The sequence below is a fragment of the Osmerus eperlanus genome, chromosome 12 (genome assembly GCF_963692335.1).
Source record: "Osmerus eperlanus chromosome 12, fOsmEpe2.1, whole genome shotgun sequence".
Classification (NCBI taxonomy): domain Eukaryota; kingdom Metazoa; phylum Chordata; class Actinopteri; order Osmeriformes; family Osmeridae; genus Osmerus; species Osmerus eperlanus.
Window position 1 is genome coordinate 14,416,508 of NC_085029.1, and position 15,321 is coordinate 14,431,828.

General features: G+C 44.8%; 1 protein-coding gene across 3 annotated transcripts in view; it reads left to right on the forward strand.

Moving 5' to 3' along the window:
- Positions 1 to 15,039, forward strand: part of LOC134030785 (PH and SEC7 domain-containing protein 1-like) — a 36,167-nt gene extending 21,128 nt beyond the window's left edge. For all 3 annotated transcript variants that reach the window (XM_062474086.1, XM_062474087.1, XM_062474088.1), the window contains 7 exons: positions 4,952 to 4,995; positions 8,367 to 8,560; positions 8,681 to 8,755; positions 9,500 to 9,653; positions 10,479 to 10,623; positions 10,732 to 10,875; positions 11,112 to 15,039. In XM_062474086.1, coding sequence (XP_062330070.1) covers positions 4,952 to 4,995; positions 8,367 to 8,560; positions 8,681 to 8,755; positions 9,500 to 9,653; positions 10,479 to 10,623; positions 10,732 to 10,875; positions 11,112 to 11,396 — 1,041 coding nt within the window. In that variant the 3' untranslated portion in view covers positions 11,397 to 15,039. The remainder of the gene's footprint in view (positions 1 to 4,951; positions 4,996 to 8,366; positions 8,561 to 8,680; positions 8,756 to 9,499; positions 9,654 to 10,478; positions 10,624 to 10,731; positions 10,876 to 11,111) is intronic.
- The last annotated feature ends 282 nt before the right edge of the window (positions 15,040 to 15,321 follow it).

Genomic DNA, 15,321 nt, shown 5'->3' on the forward strand with positions numbered 1-15,321 from the left:
AAGCTAGGTTTTAAAGTCAATATTCAATTTGACAATTTTTCTGGAGCCTCAACAATTTCTCATGTGTCTCTCTAGCCCAGGTTAGTGACAGGTTCTCCATTTTCCCCTTCATCTCCTCTGTTTTGTCCTCTCTTTAGTCACTGTCTCGACTTGGTGGACATGGATCATTACAAATCATATACAGTGTTACCATGTATATGTGATACAGGATTAGATTTCAGGAGAAAAATTGAGATGGCTTTTTGAAAGGCGTTAAAACTCAAATATAACCATGATCAGCATTTTTGTTTTTGATATTTTATTCATAGTTTAATAGCTCTGGACCTGAATGTTAAACATGCATTTGTTTGTCACGTTTGTGCTGGGCTTAGCCTTGCCATTCTTGGTGAAATTTATTTTCACTCTCTCCCTTGATCTCTCTGGAACCCGCACACACAAACACACACGCGGAAAAGGCACACACACACACACAAACACACACAGCCTTCTCCTGCTGATCCTTTCCGTCTGTATCCCCCCTCACCTCAGTGTGAAGAAGACAAGCACTGAATGCTAATTGCCATTCAAAGTATATCGAGGAGTGTGCTCATGTGCCTGTGTATGTGCGCGGAGGAGCGAGTTGGGAGGCTGTGATTCGCTGCCGAAGAAAAGAGGGAGGAGTGATGGGAGGAAGGGATGGGAGGTACGCATTGAGGGAGCGAGAGAGAGAGCACAGTCCTTATCAGGTCTTTTTCTCACTACGATAGAGGCTGCTCTCCTTCGCAGCAGAGAAAGAGGAAAGGCGCAGGAGCGATAGAACCACTAAACGCAGAAGAAGAAGAAGACGGAGGGAGGCCAGCCGTGAAAGACATCAGCAGGACGACACAGGCTCTTTTCTTACACCGACCCACCCCCCGTAAGTGGGTGACAATAGAAGGATAAATGGAATTATTGAAGGGAGGTATCGAGAGAAGACACTGATGTTCTCTGTGTCGGAAGTGTACGTAGGTAGACAGCATAAAGAGTAAATGATGACCGGAGACTTGAAGAAAAGGACACAAACCTGAGGAGTTCAAGAGGAGTATCAGCCTGACTCTTATTCTAACTAACAAACTGGTATCCATGTTATGGTGGGAGCAACAGCATATCTTCCCCTATTCTCTGTTGAAAGGACTGAATCAATGCTTTCAACCCCTTCACCTGACAGTGTTACTTATTCTGTCTTTATCTAGACTCTCTTTGTTGTCTGGCATCCATACCTTCTTTCATTTATGTTGTTTATCTCCCGGTAAGAGTGACGCAATTGAAAGTGATTTTGGAATCCCTTCTCCCAAGTGGGGAGGCAACTGTCTCTCCTTTCATCCATTGTGTGAGTGTGTATTTTGTGTTTGTGCATGTGTGTTTGCCTCTATATATTAGTTTGTATACGCATGTGCCTTTTTACCTCCTCATTTCCACCCTTTGCACCCATCTGTTTCATGCTGGCTGTCCTTTCACACCTCTGCAAGTGTTGCGTACCATCTGTGAGCTTGTCATTATGCGTCTGAGTGTGTGTCTGCGTGCGTGTACATCCTTGTCCCCACCGTGAAGCCATTGGTCACCTCAAAAGTTGCCAGGTTGGAACCAAGCCATTCCCTGGTAAACTCGGCAGAAACTAGCATATACATTGTCTGGTTTGCCAGCAGCTGTTGAGGGGAAGTTATATCACACAGTGCCCCCCTGACAAGGCCCAACGGATTATCAAACCAGTGAATCACAGCGAGGGTTACAAGACAGATTTCAAAAGCGTTCCCGGTAAGTTACAACGCCTGTACACTCCACCTGTGGTAAACCACACCCTCCCATTGGAGTACAGCTTAACCAGCAGGTGTGACATACTGAGGAGGTCCAGTTAAGGAATCGTCATATCTTTCAATCTATTATAGATGCCCATCAGATCAATTATTCAGGTGCAGGGACTCTGGGAAGGCCAGCGTTGTGTTGATCAGGACTTCCTGAGGAGAAGCCTGAGGTTCTGATGCTTGTTGACACTGCCACGGGTGAGTGACAGGAGTGACGTCTTAGCGCTACCGTCCGGGCCGACGCTTCCTGTAACGAGTGACGTGCCTCTTCGACTCCTTCCACAAAGTACCCATTACCAGGAAAGACCGACACAAAAGCTTGTGCCATTCTGGATCTTTTTCACTTTTCCTCTACATTATTTAATGTCCTTTGCGTGAACATTTTTTTTTGTGGATTTTGAGATCACACTTTTTTTGGTTTTGTTTTTTCTCTGGGATCTGCCGACTGTTTCCACATTCATTTTGGACAGTAAGGGTCTTTCTTCCCAGTGGGAACTGTGTGCAACACTCCAAGGCCATGATCGGTGTCAACAGCCTGCACTCTGCAGGGCGCCTGCGCTCGCGTTCACTCTGCTCCGTGCGCTACGGACGAGACTTTCGCATGATGGACCCTTTCCGTTACCCCCGTACCCCACGCTCACGTTCTCTCAAACCCCTGGTGTTCCCTGACCTGCTGGGCAAAGCTCAGGACGGGCAGAACCACCCTCAGGCCCGCAAGAGGAAGAAGGTACAGGTTAGCATCACCAATTATTTCCTCCCCCCCAACCTGGTGAGGGTTGGGTTTGGTTATTACGTCCCCTTCTCTTTTTGTTGTCTTCTTTTCGGTCTGAAGTGAAATGTGAGGCATAGGTCTGCAATTTTATTTTTATTAGACGTGCTGGGTTCTGATTGCACTTAGTTGTGCTTTCGTGTCATTTCCTTCCCCTGACATCATGCATATCGCTAGCACATAGTCTAATGAGACGTAGTGTATGATAATGATTGTAATATGGACTGTTATACTTAAATAGAGAGCTTTAGCCCATACATCCACATGTGTACAGCAGTTTGCTCATGTGAGTCATTAGTGTAATGGTGTGCAGTTGATGAAGGGGCTTGGTTCACGGCCAGGGGCTGGTCACACAGTACGGTGACATTACAGTAGTATGTTGTGTGTGCGTGGTGAGCCACTCAAGGCTAATGGCTCTCATTTGCTGCCTGTTTTTGACACTGATGAAGAGCATACAGTCGGTGAAGATGACGAACATCCATCCTGGTCTGTATGAGGCAGGCACTCCAACTGGCTCTGACTGATATGCCACATTTGTGAATCGAACCCCCCCCTCCTCAACCCTTCTCACCCCGCTCCCATGTCTAGTTATGACAGGGTCTCTATATACATCTCACTTATTGGACATTCAAACCCTTTCCCCTAACATTCATGAAAACTGCCCATGGACATTTTGGCTGGCAGGATCATGCAGTGTTTGGTTTTACAGTCTGACCCTGATAACTCAATCTACTGCGCAGTAATTACCTCCCATATTAAGATTGGGCCTCCTTGACAACAGGGAGGTTTAGTAATCTGTATTTGGGATCCAGCCACAAAATGGAGAATGTGAACATTCTAGCCGATATTCTAGCAGCTTTTAACTCAATAACGCACGTTTCACTTTTGTCACCACTTAGTCTGCATTTGGGAAAATATGTAGATGTCCATGAATGAAATTTACACTTCATTAGCTACTCAAGCTGTTAAACATTTCAGAACATCAGGGAGTCAGGTGGCTGAGCGGTTAGAGAATCGGGCTAGTAACCAGAAGGTCGCCGGTTCGATTCCCGGCCGTGCCACATGATGTTGTGTACTTGGGCAAGGCACTTCACCCTACTTGCCTCGGGGGGAATGTCCCTGTACTTACTGTAAGTCGCTCTGGATAAGAGCGTCTGCTAAATGACAAAAAAAAAAAAGAACAGAACAGATTTAAGGCCCACATATTCAACCCTACATTTCATGTAAAAAAAAATCTGTGGTACAAAAGAGACATCCACTTGGGCCAACTTCACCTTCTTTGCAATACATCCTGCAGCTGTACAGAGTATTAATATTTATGAGCAACTAGCTTGGTGCGTAGTTTGAGTTTGGATTTCATACGGAACTGAATGTATCCATAGCAGTGGAATTTTGAGCTTAAACCCCAAATTCTAAAAGCCGTGGCTCATCATGAATATTCATGTTATCTAAAAGAAAAGTATTTCAATTAGTCCCAGTTTCAAAGAGAATTGACTCGATTGGACACACTGAAACAAATCCAATACGAATCTAATTCAAGTCCATTTCTACACTACACGTATCGATATAATTCGTTGGACAGTTTAGAGAAAACTAACTGAGAAAATTGAATTGAGGCCCGTCGATGGTGCTTCTCAATGAGAGAATGTAATGAAGAAGAGAGGGGTTTCAGGGTAAGATGAAACCTCGTTCCCTACATGGTCATTAGGGGCCATGCACAGTGCATTGTGGTCTACAGAAGACATTAGTGGCAATGATTAGTGTCCTCTCCATTACCCCTACTGTCACAGCTGTCTCCAGTCCTTGATCTAAATCCAACATCTCTCCTCTTCGCTTCTCTCCTCACCTCGAGACTCCACGTATTAGAGGAGTCGGTATATCATATTCATATATTTTGGCATATCCCATTGTAACTAAGGGCCTGGATTTGAATGGGAATGTTTAAAATGCTTGGCTGTCTGGACAGATTTAGTGGAAGGTGACGCCAAATGCGCTGTCTTCTAAAAGCCTGTTGTATTTATCAATGAGGGGCTGCGCTGAAAAGCAGGGGAACTCTGCTACTTCATCAAATCCCATTTCTCCTTACTGTGGGATTCTTTTGGCTCCCTGTAATTGAACCTTTTTTTACTAAAACCTAATTTTCCACAATGAGAAAGAGAATCTTTTAATTACAGTGCAGTCTAAATCAGTGATTGATTGATTGATTGATCAATTGATTATTCGTGCTTGATTGGTTGCTGGCTGTCTAACTGATGGATGACTGGTTGATCAATGAATTGATTGGAAGAGAATATTACTTTTGCATAAGCACACCGGAAATTGACATAAACTAAAACAACCTCACTCTTTTTCTTTGTTACAGGCACTCTACAACTCAATCAAGAACGAGAAGCTTCAATGGACAATGTAAGTCCCTCCTATAATTGTATTGTACATTTTATTTGTCATTATTTTTTTCCCCTTGGATGTGTAATGTAGTGTTGATTAGGGCTGTTTAATAAGACAGAAGGATAATATTATGTTCACATATCACGTATCATTATTTCTTAGCAAACCCCTACAGTAGCTGTATTTGTAAATGAAAAGGGCTTGGTTCGTTGGTTGTAGTTGTCACCATGCCCTCAGCCCTGCTGGTGTCTGTAAAACTAAGACACTGAAACTGAATCTCTCAGTAAATCAGTAGAACATTCCATCCACGCGGGCCAACGGACACGCTCAGACGCACACACGTACAGAACAACATCTACAACACAACACAAATGTCATCAATGAAAGGTATTGATTAACTTGTTAGCACCCTCATTTATGACGTGAGTGTTGTCGGGCATGCGATGGAAACATTTGTGTGTCAAGGGTTGCTATTCTGGATCTCATCTCAGTGTGCTTTGGAGATGCCAATTAAGTCACTGGCTTTCCAAGCTTTGTTGCCATAGTGACAGCACCATGGCTACGGCTCCATAGCTACAGCTTTGCTCCTGCCTCCCTGAATTCTATCACAAATACACACCTCTGGACATTTTGCACAGATAAGACGCTCTCACACGCAGGAAACTGTCCTGTATTATATGATAATGCATAACGCAGCATTAACACAAATACACATACAAACACACACACGCACTAAACACTACATTAAATGGCTCCACTTGCATCCTGTTTAAAGGTGTGACCACAGCCTCCCACTACCTTCCCTAAAATAGCAGCACTCCCGGAACAGCTGAAAGCTGGTCAGAGGAACGGATCTAGCGAGAGATCCACAGAGAGGCAGGCAATCCAGTTCAAACATCTCCACAGGAACACACACACCAATTAAAACACGGCCATGATGCAAGAGGCCAGAGGCCGCCATCAGAATAGTCATTTTTAGACACATACACACAAACACCTTTCCATGAATACATGAATATATAAACAGTCAGACATTTTACCTCCTCACGGATTCATGTGATTATGCAAACAGAGGAATACATGTGCACTGTATGGTTATAGAAAGAAAAACACAGCGAAATATGTTATTTTACACCCCCACAGAGACGCACACGGGCACTCTCCTTGGTGCAGGTGGATGCACCCACATGTTTTACACTCACACACACACATTGTGCGCACACACACACACATTGTGCGCACACACACAAACACATTGTGCGCACACACACACATTTCCTCATTCAGCTCAGGAGCGGGGGTGGAGAGCAGCTCTGTGGGTTCCGAGAGAGACGAAGGGAGGCATCGTGTTTCCTTCTCTTCAGAGAGAAAGAGAGAGGAAGAAGGAGAGACAGAGAGAGGAGGAAGGAGAGACAGAGAGACAAGGCCCATCTGCTCCATTATTCCTTTTAATCTCCTAATCCTGCTCTCCTCCTTCCTCATTGGCTCTAATCGTCCTGTCTTCCCATTGTCTCCTGTTGCCACCTGTCACCTGTGGAGAATATGAAGAGGATTGAGCTAGCAGGGGTCATTATTGTATTGGATTCACATTACACAATACCTCACCATAACAGGGGCAATATCAATACACGTCCAATTTTACACACCTTAGTAATTATGTTTGAGAAGAAGGGGATTAGTTCCAAAATGTGCTTCATTGTGCTGTTGTTCACTTGACCAAAACTATATTGTCAGTGCTATTATAGGGCAGTGGCACAGGTGTACAGAGCTATCATGTCTGATAAGCTACTGGTGCAGCAATGCCAACACAAATCCCAGCATGCACTTTTCTAGATCAAGTCAACCTGTTCCTCCATGCCTCTGCATTACCATCCCACCCCACCCACCCACACCTCTCACCTACAGTGTCTACTCTACTCATTCGTCTCCTATGTGGTTCTCGTTCGCTTTGTCTTTCCAGGCATTTCCTTTCTCTCTCTCTCCTCTCTTCTACGTCCATCCCCCCACTCTCTCTCCTGTTACTTTGTCTTGGTGTAGAGTGGGATTGAAGCAGGCCAGCAGTTACCAGGCAACAGGCTGGAACTCCATGCACATGCTCACTAGCTCTCCTGCTCTCTCTCCTGCATGGGGTTAACTGCTGTTATGTGCTGTTGGTTACTCATAGCCTGGTCTCAAAGGGTTCGGCCGCCATCCATTTTCTATTTTCAGTGTGAACTTTTGCATGTGTGCTGGTGAGGTGGCAAGTGGAATTGTAATTTCTGCTAGGTTTATAAATGGGTGGACTACCACATAAATATTAATATCATTTTGCAGAATGCACAGATCATTCCTAATTTCTAATTATGTTGTTCTAGAATTTCTAACCCTTATGCAGTACATATATTCATACAACTGAACAGTTGGCAGAAGCAGGAGGACGATAGGTGGAGAACCAGACACAGACTGGAAGTCAGACGTGGACAGACAAGCTGACCTCTAGGTGGGCTTGGTTTTGGGGGAGGCTGGTCACGCTGCGACAGCTCCAACGTGCTAACCGTGAGCGTGGAGAGAGCTGAGGCCCTCCTCTGTTTGTTAAGCACTACCTTTACACAGAGGGCTCCTCAATGCCTTTAATGAGAGGCAGAGAGAGATGGAGGCTACTGAATCTCTCCTAACCCACACTCATTGAATTGTAGCGATACACTGAAAATTAATTGGGGTTACAATCAATAGCTTTTTACTTGGCTGTACATTTACATTTACATTTAGTCATTTTAGCAAACACTCCAGAGCGTACTATGGCTGTACTTTGCACTGACAGGACAGAAAAGTTACAAACGTAATATAGATGACCTAGTGGCTTTAGCTGGCTTTTCACGTCCAAAGCGGTTGCCACGAGCAATGGGCATGCCAAAGTGAAAAACACTTGCACGTCTGCAATTCATTTCTGAGAAGGAGCAGTCCCTAGTGGCAAGGATGCCCCCGTTTTTCACCTCAAAGCTGCAACAAGATCGATAGTGTCGCTCTCCTGCTGTGGCTCTTTGTGATCAAGGAGAGTGGACTTCTTCTCAGGAGAACAGAAGGAAATCACAAAGAGATAGAGATGGGGAGAAAGAAAGAAAGAGAGAGAGGGGGGGGGAACCCACACACTTAACCCTTTGGAGAACGACTTTCATTCACTCATGTTTCCCCTTGATAGAAGCTGCGTTGTTATTTATATATTTAGAATATATCAAACAGCAATTAAACAGCATCTCGCGGTGTAAAGATGGACTTGTGTTGAAATGCCATTTCAATTGGTTTTCTCTGGCAGTTAAGAATGGATGGAGTGAGATTCTAGTGGATGAATGTTGATGTGAAGTAAATGAGGCGTAATACATTTGTACCTGCTTTTTCTTTGGTCTCCATAGTGACGAGGAGGAGCTGCGGAAGTCTTTCTCAGAGTTGGGGGACACTCTGGTGACAGATTCCGCCGCCAGAGCCATGAAGCGAGTGGGCAGTGAAGGGAAACCCCTGGTGGACTTGGCCCAACCCCCCGGTACCCTGCTCTACAAGAACGGCTTCCTGGTCCGCAAGGTTCATGCTGACTCTGATGGCAAGCGAAGTACGTACCAAATCGCCTTTACTCGAATGACATGTCCTTTACCTCACACGAACATTTGAAAGTAACCTTTAGCATAGGGACACTGTTTTTTTGTTGTTCACACTGTTCTCCCCATCACAGCACCGCGAGGTAAGAGAGGATGGAAGACCTTCTATGCCATCCTGAAGGGTCTCATTCTCTACCTGCAGAAGGCGAGTCTGTTTGCTAATGAACCTTCTGTTAGACAAGGTCATTGAGGATAACAGAATCCTCTGTAAACTTAATAGCATTACAATATTTACATTTAGTCATTTAGCAGACGCTCTTATCCAGAGCAACTTACAGTAAGTACAGGGACATTCCCCCCGAGGCAAGTAGGGTGAAGTGCCTTGCCCAAGGACACGATGTAATTTTGCACGGCCGGGAATCGAACTGGCAACCTTCTGATTACTAGCCCGCTTCCCTAACCGCTCAGCCACCTGACTCCCGATATTTAGTGGGCACAGAATTTACAAACTAACACAATCTGGGCAGCCAAATAGCGGCGCCTAAGCTTGGAGAAGCTTTCACATCCTGTTTATGTTGTCTGATTGGGTGGAATGAGATGATGCAGCAACCAGTCCCAGAGACAGAGCATGTCGAGCCTTCAGACCCTGGCACTGTGCAGATGGCCCATATGGACCAGTGGTCCTGGCCGCCCTGCAAGCCTCTTGGGCCTGAGTTCTGCTAAATCTGTCACTTTGGACAGGAACAAAGATCCCGCCCAGGGAAGTTCCCATGGAGACACACGACTGTGCTCTCTGGTTCAACGGCCATGTCATCCCCAAAGAAGCCCCTTTTATTTGTGTTGAGTTTGATTTGTGGTAGAAAAATGTACGCCTGTAATCTGAACTGGATTATGTACGTTATGATCAGCGGGACGTTATTTCATTTGTTATTGTTTTACGTATTTTTAGGGAGAGTACCGACCAGACAAACAGTTGTCTGATGACGACTTGAAAAACGCTGTGTCCATCCACCACTCTCTGGCTATGAGGGCATCTGACTACAGCAAGAGGCCCAACGTCTTCTACCTGCGCACTGCAGACTGGAGGGTCTATCTCTTCCAGGCACCGTAAGTCTCCTCTCTCATTTCACTCTCCTTAAGGACCGACCAATCACTTGCTTTGGCTCAATGTTCCTGCAGACATCAAACCTGGCTTGATCTTGACTTTGCAAGGTCACCTTTCCCTCTTTTCCTTTTTTTGACCAATAGCAATACCTGCCCAGTCTCTTCCTCTCTCTCTCTCTCTCTTCAGCCAATCACAAGGCTACAACACCAGCTCAGTGCATGTGATGGCAGTTGTGTGGGTGCATGTGGTGAAATGTATGTGTTTGAAGGAGGCTAGAGGCCTGTAAATCCAGGATGCAGCACGAGTGGCCACAGTTTCAGTCCCCCAGGAGGACCAGCTCTGCTCCAATTGCAGCTTGCATTTGTCCCAGATACTGTACCTTCCCCATCTCTCTTTTTCTATGTCTCAGTCTCTCGCTCTCTCTTTTTCTCTCCCTTTCTCCATCACTTACTTTCTTGCTCTCTCTCCCTCTCTTCCATCTCTCTCTTTGACTCTTTGTCTGTCTTTCTCCCTGTCTTTCTTCTTCTTTATCCAGGGACTTTGGGCAAGGCTGCCTGACTCAGTCTGATTACTCTCAGGGGTCTTTAATAGGCCTGTTAGTGGATAACAGCTTTTTTGTTGTGTTTTAATTGGCCGTTAAATTATTTCTTTGTCAAAAGCAAAGCCACATTTCTCATTGAGCTGCTCTGATGATTATCTCTTTTGAAGTCTTACTTTGCTATTTGGACGCGATAATGAGCCTTTGGGAATCCTTACATGTACGTATGTCAAGGCCCGTGCGTCCAGTGACTCTTAGATTCTACAGATGTATGCTTTGTGCCTCACAGAAACGCAGAGCAGATGCAGTCCTGGATCACTCGTATTAACACGGTGGCGGCCATGTTCTCCTCACCACCCTTCCCAGCAGCCATTGGCTCTCAGAAAAAGTTCAGTCGGCCGTTGCTACCAGGAGGCACCTCCAAGATGTCTCAGGTACCTCCACGCTACACACTGCGCCACAAACAGCAGAGATAACTGGGCATCGTGTCAATGATTGCTCCGTGTCGGTTGTTTCGAGTGACCCTGATTCTGTGCTTGTAGGAAGAGCAGGTCCAATCACACGAGGCTAGGTTCCGTGCTATTTCCACCGAGCTGTCTGAGTTGCGTTCGTACCCCCCTGACCGCAAGGTCAAAGGGCGTGAGCTGGAGGAGCACCGCCAGAGGGACGAGTATCTGGAGTTTGAGGTGAGCTGAAAGCCACTGGCCTGCTGCTATGAAAAGAAATAAATGGGAAATCAGTGAAGCGTCAAGTAATTATGTACTAGAGCGCTGCTGCTCTCTCGTTTTTCTCATCTTTCTTTTTCTCTCCTGCCTTTTTTATTATCCCTCATGTCATTTATTTCTCTACCTCTGTCTCTCCCACTCTCTCCCAATTTTCACCCCTCTATTTTCCCAACCGTCTCTCTCTCTCCCATCTGTAGAAAACACGCTACGGAACCTACGCCATGCTACTGCGGGCTAAGATCCGCTGTGGGGAAGAGGATCTGTCTGTGTTTGAGTCTCAGATCCTGGAGGACAACAGTCTTCAGCGTGCCCATTCCAGCCCCACGCTGCAGGACAGCAGCCAGGCCAGCCAGGTGACCCAGGCCAGCCACGCCAGCCACACCAGCCAGGCCAGCAGTACCAAGGATGGGGGCAACAGCAAGGCCAGCAGCAAGCGCACTGAGGGCCAGAGACACAGCTACCGTCAGGCCGTCAAGAAGTGAGGGGGCACGGGGGTGCCGGGAGCGGCGCGGCCAGCTGCAGGCTGTCTCCCTGCATAGGTTTTTATTTGAGATCCAGGGGGGGTTTGGAGCCGAGCTCGAGGGGGGAATGAGTGAGGGGTGTAACCACACCCTGTGGCGCCTAACCCGGCACCCCGGTCTCCTTGACCAATAAGGGAGGTGCAGATGCTGTGCCTGGCGTGATCACTGGCAAATGCCAGCATGGGTGTTAGGAGTGGGTGGGAGGAGAGAGGGAAGAGCAGGGGGAGAGGTCACAGTGCTTGAGAGATGAGGCGTTTGAGAGAAGCCTCGCTGGGTACAGTAGCGTACTGTGAGAAATGCCAGGTTCTCTGAAGGAGCGGGCGCCATCCAGGGACTTGCATCCAGCATCCTTTCCTTTTCTTCCTTCAGGGTACCTCTCCTACGAACCACTCCCACTTTTTCTTGACCTTTTACTCTGATTTGGGACCAAACATGTTTACACATTTGAAATCTTAAGTCTCAGATGACTGTTCATTTGATTTAAGTCACACTACCGCCAAACTGGGTAAAGCGAAACACTGTATTAGTACAGTAACATAAAGTAGATCCTAGTCTTATTGCATTGCAGTTCTCTTATTTGCCTCATCATAAAGTTGTTATCCACATTACATTAGGGAGCCTGACTGTATGGCTATTTGAAGCTCCTGAAATTTGCTCTATGAGGATGAAGATGGCAAAAAAATTGCCTGTGATGAATTTGGCCAGTCTATAGAGTAATACACATGTGGATCAGAACTGCAAGTTTTGTAACAACCCTAATGCATCTCAGCCCAGGGAAAGGCAGGGGTGAGAGAGGTCAGGCAGACTCACACTCTGCCATCTCTCTGCTTCGCTTTTCTCAAAGAGTTTCTATCCTTTCTTTACTAACTGGGTAGTTGGAAGAGGAGGAGGAGGATATTTTCTTTAGGCTTACACGATACTCACACGTGAGACAAAACACTACTGCACCGCCTTCGCAGCAAAAGGAACATCGTCTTTTTGGCTCCTCCTCAACAGTTGTTTTTCTGAGCCTCCTCTTGCTTAAGCTTTTTTGTCTTGCGATGAGCTTCTGTTCTTTCTTCTTGCCTGATTGTTGTTTTCTCAAGTGATCCGCATGCTTGCATCCAGCACAGCTAAGTTTGAAAAATGTTCTTCTATGGAAGAAAAGACAGCGGCAAGATTTTATGGTTTGTGTAGTCTTTTTTTGTCATGCTGGTGTCCCGACCCCCACATCCCCTCACCCCCATGTAATCTCTGCGTATACCTACAGGCACTCATTTATAAGATCTGTTTTAACACTCACCAGGCAGACCCTGAATGTTCTTGTTTTTCAGTATTTTTTTACAGTACTTTACAGCACTCACGCTCCTCTTGTGTAATGTTATATACTGTATGTCAAAGAGTATAATATTAAGAATATAAAGAAATATGTTCATTGTAAACATATGGGATGTGTCTTTTAGTAACCTGCTACATATTATGTGCTTATATTGTATTATACATTAAATGTAGTTTACAATATATTCAAAAGATTATCATGAACATGCATATATTAAGAATATAAAGTTGACATTCCTTGTATTTAACAGTTCTGAAGGCTTTGAGTGCTCAGTGAGAAATTAAATCTATTGTGGGAAAGACCAGTATCAAAATCACTTAATCAACTAGTAATAGTTGATCATTTTTCACACCAGTGGGTTTATTTAGTATTTAGAGATTCGTGTTATTTTGCTGTTGTACTGTAAAACACAGGATATGGGGAACAATTTGCTATAGGTATAGATATAAACAATTAAGATACATGAATATGATTTAATCATGACATGCCTTCAGAATGTCAAGTTTTTAAACTATTATGGGACGCAGCTGCAGGATAGCCGCTGTCACCCCTGGTAACCAGATCAGCTGTCACCCCTGGTAACCAGATCAGCTGTAATGCCAGCAATGTACCAGCAGAGAGAGCTAAGGACATTCAGTTGATTTAGACAGAATACTGCACCCTCGACTCCTATCCTCCCCAGTACGTCCTTTGAGTGGGCTTTTCTCTCTAACAAAGCATTCATGCTGAGCTATCAATAGTCTATAGTCAACATCCACTCAATGTGTGTGTGTGTGGGTGTGTGTGTGTGTGTGTGTGTGTGTGTGTGTGTGTGTGTGTGTGTGTGTGTGTGTGTGTGAGTGACATCATGTCCGTCAAGCTGTGGGGTACATGAATGTCATTGTATGCATGCTGTGACCAGACTGACTTGTTGTTCTGCGAAGCCTATTCAGAGAATGTGGGATGGGGAGGATATTCTCTGCACATTTATATAATATGTGAAGTAGGAGCCAAACATATCCAGCTGTGCGTGTCTGTCGCCTGTCGTTATCTCAATGTTTGTCTTTTGTACAATTTAGACCAGATAATTGTACATCGTTTCTAACTAGCATGGTGTACTTGCCTCTTGTCTTTCCTATCTCTTTTTATTTCTTTTTTTTCCCCTTCATACTTCCTCTATCCCTTCCCTCAATCGAATCTTCCTGATCCTCTGCCACCATTTTAACATGATCCTACTTTCCCCTTAACTCTTCATTCATTTTTCTCTGCCTTCAGCATCAGTCATTCTAATGTTACCACTTTCCAAATCAATCATTTGGACAGCTGCCTCCATCAGTTAAATGTTTATGTATATTGTTCCTATAAACTGATGACAAATCTTGGATTGTTATGTAACTTGATGTTACGGCTGTGATTCTGTTACTCTATTGCTTGATACTTGTATTTATTGATAGTATTTGACACTGTTGACATAATATGGCCAAACTGTACAAGGGGTGCTCTCCTGAGAGATGTTGGGACTGGAAAGTAAGACAGCGAGATCCCTTAAAGCAAAGAGAAACATTTGACATTTTCAAATTAAAGGAGTCGATGAACGTTTAAATATCTATCTCTTCATAACTGGGGTCTATGCACTGCATGTCCTATATCCTGGTCACCAACCACGTGGAAGAGAGAGGCACGGCAGGTCTATGAGTGTGCGTCATGTGATAAGGGGGCTCCGGAAAGCTCCACACACGCCTCCCTGCCACCTACACACCCCCTCTGACATCACAAAACAGCTGCAGGATCTCCATGGCACTGGTTTGCATGGAAACCGCTGGGTCCCTTGTAGTAGCTCTGTGATGCTAAAAAGAAAGCCATTAAGTGTTGTGTTCAACCCATTCCCAGCCAGCACTTCTGAATGTGACATGTATATAAGCATGATATATATGGTCTGCTTTCCTTTATATTATGTTTAGTAATTAATGAAAGGTTTAATAAGTAGATCAATATTTGTCTTTGGGTCATGACCATATTATTATTTTACTTTTTTAATGATCAATCTGAATGAAGGAAGTTGTGTCGTGGTAAAGGCTGTTTTTAATGCTGATGTGTTATGGAAACCATGCCAGCAGATCACTCAAAACTGTGACATACAGTACAGTAGGAGATACAGCGTTCTGAGACTGCTGCATATGAGACACATTTCATTTTAGCTCTATGTGTCAACAACCAGTAAAACTCACCTCTGTTTGGAGACATTGTTTGTATATTAGCTTTTCTTTTTGGGAAGCATAGAGGAAAAATAAAAGTGTTTCAAAAGGTGACTTGTCACAGTGTATTTATTGTTTCTGTAAAATAAAAAAATTAACACAAAGAAATGAGCCACCTCAAAGGAGTGTGTACGCGTTTGCACAAGACGTCACAGTCTGTTTATTAAAAACAAAATTCAGGCACTTCCAAAACCAATAGATTATTAGGCCATACCCTTGGGGATTTTTGAACGAAATGACTAATAATGTAAAGTAGTCGTGACAGGGATAAAGTGCGTTGTAAGAATTTTCAACAAGTTTTTCACAACCGTTTTACATTCAATTAACGTAAGGA